Genomic DNA, 12,648 nt, shown 5'->3' on the forward strand with positions numbered 1-12,648 from the left:
GATTTAAAAGCTGTTTGTGGATGCATTTCTCCATTATTTTAGCAATAGGAGATAGCAGTGCTATAGGGCGTTAGTTCGAGTACTCAAATGAATCGCCCCCTTTGAAGAGAGGGATGATGTGGGAGATTTTCCAGAGTGAGGGTATAGTACTTTCTTTTATGGTTCTGTTGATTAGAATAGAGATAGGGTAGGCAATAGCTTTAGCACCTAGCTGGAGATATTCTGCTGGCAATTTGTCAGCTGAGGGGGTTGAGGGTTTGAGTTTCTGAAGTAAATTAAGAATATAGGAAGTAGGTATGGGTTTAAGTTGAAATAGAGGTGGAGTGCAGTTAGTATTACCTAGTAAAGAGGGGTCAGGGCTTTGTTGGTTGGCCAGTTTAAGTATGGTTGAAGTAAAGAAGTTATTGAATGCGTTAGCTGTTTGTAGGGGAGAGTCAGGGCAGGAGCCTAGTGGGTTGGGGGTTTCAACCTTGCCGGGGGATAGTAGTGAGTTAACTGATTTCCAAAATTTTTGTGGTTGGTGGTGGGAGGATTGCTGTAGTTTGGTGTAATAGTTCCTTTTATCTTGTTTGATAGCAAGCTTAGTCTTGTTCCTTTTTTGTTTGAAGCTAAGGTGATCAAAAGAGTCTTTACAAAACTAAATCTTCAGATCAATTTTAATTTCTTGTGAAGTTAAAAAGGGACAATCTGTTTCAGAACAGATCATTTCCAAATGATTGTCTAATGCTATTATCTTTTGCTATACTCACCACAACAAAAATATTCCAAGCAGGGTCCAAGCCCACTCTACCAAGGCCTTAGCTTCTTCTATGGCTTGTTGTAAAGGGTTGGATTCTAGAAGCTGCATCTTGGTCCTCTGTATATGCAAGCCTGATTCCTTCTGCAAGGATTATTCTCCAGCGGATCTTGAACTATTCTCTTTCAACCCCCAAATGTAGTAAGATAGAGTAATCTACCCATATAGTTAAGGCTACTGTAGCAGTGCTCAATACGATGAACAAAGTACACTTGTGCAAGCAAACTTCCCATAACACCAAATGTTTGAATTACCACTGTTGCAGTAGCTGCTCTATCCCCCTTGTTTTTCTGTGTACTGTTTTTATGCCACTGTGTGGTTATTTTTTTTTGTTCTTCCTAGCCTTGTCCTTTCAGGGCTCAGCCTTCCCCTTTCTGTTGGTGGGAAAGCTCTGAAGAGCTTGGTATACAAACTTGTACTTTGGTCAGCTCAGCTTAAACTGACAGTTTGGCTTTGTGAAAGGTGCCCTGAAGCTTTGGAAGCTGACCAGCTGCAATATTCTTAGCAGGATATAACTGTTATAACTAAAGCTAATGCAGCAGTGATCATTCAAACATTTACTGCTATGGTAAGTTTACCTACACAACTATATTTTCCAGATGATCACAGTGCAATCAATTCTTCCTCATCTAAAATAGGTGGAATAGGTGTGCTCTACACACACTCTGGACCCCATCATCACTGCCACGAACTTCAGAAGGTTCCTGTATCTTCTTGAGAGCCACTCACTAAACCACCCTGCCCTTCAATTTCACCACAGCTCTTGGGTGTTCATGTGTATGGTTCATGTGTATGACAGCATATGCTGCTTACGAGATTCAGTAACCAGGATATTCCTATACCACGATGACCAACTCCATGTCACTACCATGCGATGATGGAGACAAAAATACTTAGTCCACAAGAGCCTTGTCAATCCCATGAGATTTCAGTGAACACTACAAAGTCACAGTTGGAGCCACCTCAAGCATTAGTACTCAATGGATATCACATGGACAATGTTTAACAAACAGTGAAATTAACTCAGAACAATACTCTCTTTACAAACCACAGTCATACAGCTGCTGCACTGTCCTTCACATTCAGCCTATATTCTCTAGTACAGAAACCTGGGCAGTAAAAGCAGAGCAAGTGAGGAAACTAGAGGTGATAGAGATTAAGTGCCTGACACTGCTGGTAGGATACACACTGCAGGACCGATGAAGAAATTACGAGATCAGACAGAAGACAAAGTAAGTCCAAATACAGAGAAGGTTAAAGAGAACAGATCAAGGTGGTTTGAACATATGCAGGGAAGCACATGATTTGATAAGGATATGGTAGGGAGAGAAACAGGAAGAAGGCAAGAAGAAACTATGTCCAGCAGAGAGATGGAAGGATTGCATGAGATAAGACCCGTGACAGTCAGGCGTGACTATCAAAAGGTAGGAAGGTGGCATTGAATCGACAAAGGTGGCCACAGCTGACATGATACACCAATCCAATGCAGAAAATGGGGGAAAAGTAGATTGATTATGATCACTGTTAATTTAATGCCAGGCATACTACTTATATTAACCATCATGACTTTTGCCATAAAATCATATTTTATTTGGAAAAAAGGGAGAATAATTACGAACCAAAACCAAGGATATTCTAAAGGTAGTATTAACAACTATGTGTACCTGCAATTTTTTTAAGGAAACCTGAGAAAACTGGGTGGTTGTATTACTCACAGTTTACAAGTAGAGATCGAGGGACCCGAAACGGGGGTTACAGAGGGTTCCACTCACCCTGTCACTTTTTTCCAACATATCTGCCTTCAAACGATCTCTTTCAGAACTGATGCTATATAAAGTTGCCTGCAGTTCATTCTTCTCCTGCATTTCTGACAACAACTTCTCACGCTCTACAGTAACAACTTTCAGGTCTTCACTCAACTGAAGCATCTAACAAACAGAAAAAAAGATAATCATAAGGCAAATAATGAAAAGCAAAATTAACAAAACATGAAAAAATTTGAAAGCTGCATCTAGTATTCTGCTTTGCTCCCATTTCTATCTGCCCGGGGAGGTGGGCTTTGGAAGAATTGCAGATCTACACTTCTACACTATGCAAAGTACAGTCAAAATTGCAAAAAAAAAAAAAAAAGTTATGTACTTACCATAATGTTCTATGTTTGTAGTCCATCTCGCCCTCTATTCTTACACTTGGGGATCAGAGCCGAACCGCAGCTCCGACTTGGCCATACTCTAGCTCAAAAACTTCTGGTTGGCTCGTGGCTAAGAGGTATCCCATAATGCATTACTAACATACCCTAGATCTTGTTTGCTGCAAGGAGAAACATACAGAGACAAAGAACAAACCAAATTGAAAGGACTAACAAAGTTAGTAGACACTCTACCGCCAGGTCCTCAAGGAGTGGGCATGAGGGTGGGTTTGTAAGAATGAAGGGCGAGATGGACTACAAACATTGAACGTTATGGTAAGTACATAATTTCTTTATGTTCTGTAGTCGTATCTCGCCTTCATTCTTACACTTGGGACAGCATCCCTACCACCTTCATCTTGGGTGGCTCATTGGAAAATGCTCCTGAGTACTGTGGAACCAAAGGAAGATCTGTTCCTACAAGCCATATCCAATTTGTAGTGAGCAATGTATGTATGAGGTGAAGCCCATGTTGCTGCAGCACAAATACTGTCTATTGGAATTTTAGCCTGAAAAGCTACAGAGGAAGACACAGATCTGGTAGAATGAGCTTTCACCTTGAAGGGAAGATCTTTACCACTGGATGAATAGACAAATGAAATGCAACTGGGAATCCAGTGAGATAATGTGACTTTAGAAACTGGAAGGCCCCTCCTAGAATCTGAGGAGGAAACAACTGATCTGACCTTCTAAAATCTTTACTTCTGTCCAGATAAAAATGCAATTGTCTATGCACATCCAGTTGGTGAAATTTGTACTCTGCCTTGTTAGAAAAATTAGGGAAGAACTCAGGCAATTCAATAGACTGATTAATATTGGCTTGAGAAGAAACCTTAGAAATAAAGGTAAGGTTCGTCCACAAGGAGACCCTATCCTTATGAAACACCAAATAAGGGGGCTTCATGGAAAGAGTTTGTAGTTCAGAGACCCTTCTTGCAGAAGTGATAGCCACTAAAAATATAGTTTTCCAAGATAAAAACTTGGTCACATGTTGCTGAAGGTTCGAAGGGAGCTGACGTAAGTTTATGGAGAGCAAAGTTGAAATCCCATGGCGCCACGGGATCCATGACTGGGGGTCTCAACAAAGATGTCCCTTTAAGGAAGGCTCTACAAAGCCTATGAGCGATAAGATTAGCAACATGAAAACTGGAAATGGCTGCCAATTGAATTTTAATAGTGGCCACTGCTGAGCCTTGGTTGAATAACTACGAAAGGTTGTCTAAAATGACAGAAATGGAAGCTGTGTAAGGATCAAGGTTTCTCTTGCGGGCCCAAAAGGAGAATCTTTTCCATTTACAGGTATAAATTTTCCTGGTAGACAGTTTGTGAGAAGATGACAGGATGTGTACAACCTCGGGAGAAAAGTCTTGAAGCCTGACTAGGGATAGAACTGGAGCAGCCAAGCTGTCAAGTTGAGGGTGTGAAGAGAGGGATGGAACGCCCCGGACATGTGTCAGCAAATCTGGCACTGGATCCAGAGTCCACGGTTTGTCCAATACATGAGGTCTGAGAAAGGGGAACCAAATCTGTCAAGGCCAGTAAGGAGCAATTAGGATCATTTTGCTTCCCAAGGGTATTGCATTCTGAATTACCTTCAATATAAAAGGGAAAGCATAGAGAAGTCCGAGGGCCAATCGTGAACAAGTGCATCTCTTGATGTTTCCCCTTCCGGTGGAATCAGGGTGAAGTAGCTGCTGCATTTGGCATTGAGAAGGGTGGCAAAGAAAATTGCAGCAAGGCTGACCCCATTTGCGAAAAATGAGTTCCGCAATGGCTGCGTTCAGAGACCATTCGTGAGGCATCAGAACAGCCCTGCTGAGCCTGTCGGCTAGGACACTGGATTTCCACGGGATGTACGTTGCTATCAGAAAGCACTGGGAAGACACTGCCCACTCAAATACTTGAAGGGCTTCTCTGCAGAGGGGGTAAGATGTGGTCCCCCTCCTTGCTTAAGTTCCATACCACCGACATATTAGCTGAGTGGATTGCAATAGTCTCTAGAGGGAGAAAGCTGTGAAGTGCTTGCAACACTAGAAGCACTGCTCTTATCTCCAAGATGTTGATATGTAAATGAGCCTTGTGTTCTTGCCACGTGCCTTGGACTGTTCTCCTAGATAATGCCCCCCCACCCTAACCGGGAGGCATCCATGGTCACAGTGGCAACTGGGGGTTGGGGTGGGGTGGGGGGGACAAACGGTCTGCCTGTATTTAGATTGCTGGTCTGGGTCCACCAACGAAGATCCCATTTGCAGAAATCTGTTATCAGGATGGGGTGAGAGAGGTAGATACTGCAGTGACCATTGGGTAAAAAGTAATCACTGCAGGACCTTCATGTGCAGTCTGGCTAATGGAACTAGTGTGATTGTCGAAGCCATGGTCCCTAATAGCTTGAGCACCACATCTTTGCTTTCACTTCTCTTAGAGGAAGTAAGCTCAAGACTTGTTCCCTTAGACTCTGAATTCTTTCTACAGGAAGGTAAGCCCTCAACAAAACGGTGTTTATTTTGGCGCCAATAAAATTCACAGGCAGAGAGGGCAAAAATGCAGATTTTTGCCAATTTGCTGTACTCCCTAACTGCAGGCAAGTTGAAATGGTAGCGTCTCTGGCCTGAAACAGTAGATGCCTGGTGGTGGCAAGTCAGGAGCCAGTTGTCCAGATATGGAAACACCTGGAATCCTTGACGTCTCAAGTGAGCCGCAATCACTGCCATACATTTGGTGAACACTCTGGGGGCTGTGATGAGACCAAAGGGCAGGGTGCAGAACTGATAATGACTGGCTCCCAGCCGGAAGCGTGACTCGTCAATGCCCTGTCCATTTTGATATGGTAGTATGCTTCTTGGAGGTCTATGGAGCATATCCAAATGTCTTTTCCTAACAACGGGAGTATCGACTGTAAGGTGACCATTCAGAACTTGGACTTCTGTACATAGTCGTTCAATTTGCTGAGATCCAAAATGGGTCTCATGTCCCCTGTTCTTTTTGGCACCAAAAAGAATCTGGAGTAAGTCCCTAATCCTACTTGGTCTGTGGGGACGGGTTGGATGAATCTCTTCATGAGCAACTTTTGGATTTCTAGAGTTGCTGAATCCCTGTGATTGGGTGGCACATCTGGGATTCGTCTGGTCTGAGGGGGTGGAGAAGAGAAGGGAATATGGTAACCTCTGGTAATTATCATCAATATCCACCTGTCTTGAGTGATGTCGTGCCAGGCTTCTGGGTATAAAGAAATACAACCCCCGACTGGCTCCAGAGATGTGCAGTCGGGGCCTCCTTTCAGGAGCGGTGACAGGGACGACCACGAAAGGAATCATGGTCTCCCTGGTTCTGCGGGCCTCCTCTGCCTCTAGGGCGGTGTCTACCATTATTTTCTCCTCCTCTGCCTCTGTAGAAGGAATCACCTTGTGTGTCCTGAAAAAACTCTGCGATTTTTTTTAACATTTTGCTGCCCTTCTGCCCTTTGGGATAGGGTCTAGAAGGGACAGAAAAATGGACTCCCATGGCAGACAGGGTTTTTCCTTCTTGCTCGCACCTGGTGAGTGTGTCCTTTACCTTCGTTCCGAACAATGAGGATCTGTCAAAGGGGGTGCTGGTAAACATAGACTTAAAGGCCTCTGCAAAGTTACACAAATGCATCAAGGAATGTCTTCTAAGAGAGGCTCCTGAACCCGCTGCCCTACTCGCTCCATCAGCTTCATACGTTATTAGCCTCATGGAGGAGTTCATGATAGAATTTAGGGTAGACATCTGTGCGTTGACCTTCTGAGTTACTGCATCAGATACATTATCCTGTAGAGCATCTCCCAGCTCTTTTAGGAGATCTCTCTGGAGCCTTGTGAAATGAGACAGGTAGTTCAGCGATCTAAGTGTAAAAGCCGCTGAAGAAAAGACACGCTTCTCATACCTATCCATCGTTCGAGACTCCGTGTTTGGTGGATGGACAGTGGAGGAAGTTTTGGCAAGTTCCTTTTTGGTGGGTGCTGCCACCACCATGGCATCTACTGGAACGCCCTTAGTAAGAAAATCCTTGTCCTGGGGTGCTGACAAAAATGCATTCAGTCTTTTACGAATAGATTCCACAGAATCAGGAGATTCCCACACCTTTCGACTCAATAAATCCAATAGCTCGTCGAAAGGAGGAAACACCCAAGAGGCAGAGAGTTGAGACCAGAAAGCCTTCAGGTACACTGACTCATCAGAAGGGGATTTGGTGGGCCAGCCGCTTCTCTGTTTTAGGATCTCAAGTATATCTGCGAATGAGATATCATCAGAGGACGACTTGCGGGACCCTTCTGACTCCTCGAGGTCAGTGTCTTATGTAATAGACTCATCAGGGGAGTCAACATGTTTCCTCTTAAAAGTTTTCTTCATAGGAGGTTCCTCACACAGACATTCTGGGGAGACCTCGGAAGACTGAGGACCACGCATGGAGGTCTCCTGAGGCTGCGGGTCTCGGCTGTGTTGGGAGAGAGAGGGAGCTGAGACCGAAGCTGGGTCGGTGCTTTAGGGGGTAGAGCGTCGTTATCTCTGGATGAAACTGAAGACCTGGACAGCAGACTCATCACCTCGAAGGCCGATCCTTCTGGCTCTAAGGATGTCCTCCGCTCCGAAGATGCAGAGGCAGTCCTCGGGGATGAGAAGATGGGCTCCAAGGCAGATGTGGGGTCCAAGCTCACCCGCGCCAAAGCACCGAGAGGTAGGCTCAGAACCGAAGTCTGATTAGAAGAGTCCCCCTAGGGCCCGACCAGAGAGCTGAGGAACTTAGACCCCATGGACAGCACCAAAAGGGTCGGAGCAGATATCGGAACAGAGAGACCAACTGAGGTAGCTGGAACAGACCTTTCCACAACCGGGGGCACCAACAACTCTGGCTCCGAAGGCTCAGAGAAGCTCGGAGGAACATCGACAGGGTGTGAGGGCAGATTAGGCTCCGGAGCCGACTGGGACGGAGCCATAAGTAAATTTGCCAGAGCCGAAGTCTGAAGCAGTCTACGCACCACTCTCTCAACGTCTTCATCAGAAAGGCTCCTAGAGGACCTAGAAGATAGAGTGGGGGATCTAGATCGCTGGAATATAGGCAACCTAAGATTCGGGGAAACCAGTCTGAGTTCAGATGACCGGCTCCGAGATTTAATGTCAGTTATTGTCTCCGAAGTTCCTGGAGCCGAAACTGATGGATCCACTAGGCTAACATCTGTCGGCACCGAAACCAGTGGAGCCGACGAGGGTGAAGCCACTTTAGTAATTTTGTCTGGCAGCTCCAACGAAACAAAATGAATGGGAGACCGCGTTTTTGTAGCTTTTGGTCTGTCCTTTTTAGAAGAAGGAGATCTAGAGCTGGATGAAGAAGATGCCAATTCCTCCTCAAAGGAATTTTAATAGTCCTTTCAAAATACGGTTGTTCTTCCTCTCCTGAAGAACACGAGGACTGAATGCATGACAAAACAGGCAAGACTCTTGGATGTGGATAGCCCCCAAACAGTAAACACACAGATTGTGCCGTCAAGGACATCTTCTGGGTACATTTAGAACACTTTTTGAAGCCTGAAGGCTTATGATCCTTAGAGTCTTTTGACATATTGCAAAAACCACTATCCACAATACACAACTACTGAACAGAGAGAAGAGACAAAAAAGGCAAACAGAGGACTAGGTCCCCTAACTTAAACAGGCCTAGCCCTAAAAGAGAAAGATATGAACAGAGGACTAGGTCCTCTAATTTAAACAGACCTAGCCCAACGGGAGATGAACAGAACAAGGACACAAGAAAGGGAAACCAGCAGCACAAGAGATAGCGATGCAGGGATACACAAAAGGCGAACGGGAGAACGGCCTAACAAAGTACAAGCAGTACACACAGAAAAGCAGCAGCAAATAGTATGAAACAGACACAGACTGGAAGAAACGCACTAAACTACCAAAACAAGATTTTATCCAACAATTAAGTAGTCAAAAATAATGAAAAATATCACTTAGCCACGGCCAAGAAGAATGACGTCTGAGCTGAACGAGCGGCAAACAGATCTGGGGTATGTTAGTGATGCATTATGGGATACCTCTCGTAGCCACAAGCCAGCCAGAAGTTTTCAAATTAGAGTATGGCTGAGTCAGAGCCAAGGTTCGGCTCCGATCCCCAAGTGTAAGAATGAAGGCGAGCTAGGACTACAGAACATCTACCATTCTCCCACAATCAAACACATTTACTTTATTCATGCCCAACATCTGGAAAAGAGCACTCAAAAAACACTGCCACAAAAGCAAACCTGAAAATATGTCACACTTGCGTCTAGTTTCAGTTCTCCCCCATCCCTGGTAAAATGCTTCTAAAGCTCATACACTTAACTCACTTAATATATTCAACAAGACCATCTCCTTAGACTAAATCATTGTGACTTCTGGTCAGGCTGCAATACACTGATATCACTTTGGAACTTCACCAATGTTATCTTACTAAATAAGGACAGAGATAACCTAACTGGAGCAGTCTTCATAGATCTCACAAAGGCCTTGGATATCAATGACCAAACCCTCTTCCTTTGCAAACAAGAAATAAGTTAGTCAAAATACCACTGTTTGGTTTTAAGGCTTCCTAACTAATAGACTCTTCAAACTCAAAACAGGTTCCTCAATTCCTGATGCAACCCCTTCTCCTGAAAGGTGACCCTCAAAGTTCAATTATTTCTCCACTTCTCTTCTCAATATTTATTAACAAAATGATTTATCCTATCAAACATACCTCTGGTTCTTTATGCCAACCAGTGGTCATGTACACATCTAAACCACAGCTAAACAATTTAAATCAAATTATAATACCATCCCACCAAAGAAATTACAATCTCCTTTAAATACATTTCTGCTTTTACACTAACAGACAAAAAAGAAACAAAATTAACACACTCCTCTTCAGGGCTATCAACATCTTCTCTTTTTCTAGAACAACCCAGCTACAGCTGTTATTGGCCTAAGGTATCCTCCTAGCCAACTCAACTTTCCATTATATCAACTGGCTTCAATAAAAAACTCATCTCAAATTGCCACTTTAACACAATATTTTCACACTTAAGCACCACTGCCTCAACCTTTTCAAAGACAAATGGCTACCCATCAGACACAGAGCTAGCGTACCACTGGAATCACTGCTCCTAACACCAACACGACTTATTTCTGCCAATTGCCGAACCATCTGCTCTCTACAACCTCAAGGATGTCTCCCAAGCTTGATCTTCCCTGCAAACTTACTGCACCAACAATTTCTCAATATGTCCCCCAAAGCTACTAGAAACAATCCAGTAATTTCTAAATAACTATCCTCCTGCTCAAAAATTTGAATGGAATGCAAATATCTCCATAACAAAAACATGCTGCATGTTTCCTTCGGGCTACATTATTTAACTTACCGGTTCTTCTGCTGTCTACTTTCTTAAACATTTCCTCTGTTGGCCTCTTCCTAACTTAACTTGTTGGTTTCACTCTGCTGTACTGACAACCTCACTCTCTCCAAGACATACTGTACCAGCTTTTGTATTCTTACACTGGTTTTGTCTACAACTGCATTCACCATGGCTGTGCCTGCAAGTCATCACTGATGATCAGTGCACTATCCAGGTAAATATAAGCAAAAAATAAACTCATTGCGTCACCACTGCCTAATAAAGCATCCTTCCGTTCAATAAACAGATTAATAAGTGACTAAACAGAATGGAAAACTGCACCAAATTTCTTCCTTCAATCTCTACAAATTTTCCAGTTTCTCTACACAAAATCCAACAGCTTTGAATTTATAATATTAAAAGTAGAAGAAACTCGTATTCAAGTAAATATACTGAAAGATGACAAGAGTAGCACAATCTTACAGAATATGGTAATGAGAAAGAATGGTTCTGTAAGAACTTAACATAATGACAGATGTCCCCCTTCTCTGATGCAGTATTCTTTACATGAAGGTGGAGTTGCCTGCCCAGGCAACCAGATGTCAGTCAGTATACCAAAAGTCTTACTACACTAAGGTGCGTGATAGGTCTTACGTAGGCAGCTATCGGACGTAAGCCGTAAAGGTGAAGTACACATGCACTATCCTCGGAAATGAAGTCCCAGGAGGACAGACAATCCAAGGAATAGACTGTCAATACATCCACGAATCAATAGAAGTGGGGAAGGGGGGTGGGAAAGAATACTGCAAAAGAGAAGAGAAAAACATCTATTGTTATGGTAAGTTCTTACACAACTATTCTACGTCCTCTTATTCAACTGCTGCAGTATTCTTTACATGACAGAGTACCAAAGCTCATGCAGGGAGAGAGGTGGAGTTAGTTGATGAAATTTCCAGGAAGCCATTAAGAATGGCTCTGGCAAACCCAGCCGTAGATCTGGAGATGGAATCCAGCTTGTAATCTTTGGCAAAGGTGTAGACAGAGGTCCAGATAGCCACCTCTAGGATAGAATTGGTGTCTAGAACTTGAGAAATGCAGAGGAGGCCAGTGCTCTGGTGGAGTGGGCTTTGACTGAGCAAGGAAGGGTTTTCTCATGGTAGGCATACCAGAAGTTAATAGTTTTGGAAATCCAGTTAGAAATGGTTTGTTTGGACACAGATTGTCCCAGAGACCTGGGATGGAAAGAGAAACAGCTAGTCTGATGTCCTAGTAGGTATAGTTTTGTGAAGGTAAATTCTGATTTGTCTGTGCACATCACTTGTGTGCAGATTTTTATCACTAGTGGTTAGGGGAGAAGGGAAAAAGGCTGGTAAGCTGGACAGCCAGGTTTAAAGATAACACATTAACCACAATGGGCATAAAGGTGGGACTGGTGCGAAGGGAGACCCCGGTTTTGTGGAAGATCAAAAAGGGGGGAGATGCTATCAAGGCCTGGAGCTCAGAGATCCCTCTGGATAAGGTTAGGGCTAGCAGCAAGACAGTTTTCTAGGTGTAGTGCTTTAAAGAGCTAGAGGAAGCTGGCTTGAAGGGTGCACGGTTCAGCTTCTCTACACAAAGTTTAGGTCCCAGGGAGGGGGCACAGGCCTCCTGGGAGGTCTAATGTGGAGGAAGCCTTTAAGGAACTGTTTGGCCTCAAATCTAGAGGCTAAAGGAAGTGAAAGAGGCAGACATGCATAAATGGCTGACGGATGTAGTTTTACAGATGAATAAGCTACACCAGTAGTGAGCAACTTAAACAGGTATGAAAGAACTAAAGGAAGATCCACAGTTGGTGGGTCCAGATTACGAGAGAGACACCACATCAAAAATCTTTTCCATTTGAATAAGTAAGATTTCCTGGCCTCCTGCATGACTTGAGGCATGTCCTCAGAGAACATGTGTCTAAAAGGTATCAGGGCTCTATCACCCAGAGTCAGCTGTAGAGTTGCCAAGTGTGGGTAGATGAGAGACCTTGTGTTGTGTGAGTAGGTCCATCCTGTGTGGTAACTTTTGGTGACCGTCTTTGGCTAGCTGCAGTAGAAGGGGGGGGGGTGCCATCCTGGCCAATAGGGAGTCACCAGCAAGATTTTTGGTTTGTCCTGCTGAATCTTTGGCAGAACTTTCAGAATGGACAGAAGTGGAGGGAATGTATACAGAAACTTCCCCTTCCAGGATACTGACAAGGCGTCCACTTTCCATGCTGGGGGTGAGGTTACCTGGCAAAAAATCTTGGAAAATGTCTGTTCAGAGGAGAG

The 12,648-nt window shown here is 44.0% G+C and overlaps 1 protein-coding gene across 1 annotated transcript in view; it reads right to left on the reverse strand.

Moving 5' to 3' along the window:
• Positions 1 to 12,648, reverse strand: part of CENPE (centromere protein E) — a 3,008,010-nt gene that overhangs the window by 1,124,537 nt on the left and 1,870,825 nt on the right. The window contains exon 36 of the mRNA XM_044063442.1: positions 2,569 to 2,724. Within this exon, the coding sequence (XP_043919377.1) occupies positions 2,569 to 2,724 (156 nt within the window). The remainder of the gene's footprint in view (positions 1 to 2,568; positions 2,725 to 12,648) is intronic.

The sequence above is a fragment of the Protopterus annectens genome, chromosome 2.part1 (assembly GCF_019279795.1).
Source record: "Protopterus annectens isolate FY-2018-M chromosome 2.part1, PAN1.0, whole genome shotgun sequence".
In the NCBI taxonomy this organism is placed as follows: domain Eukaryota; kingdom Metazoa; phylum Chordata; order Ceratodontiformes; family Protopteridae; genus Protopterus; species Protopterus annectens.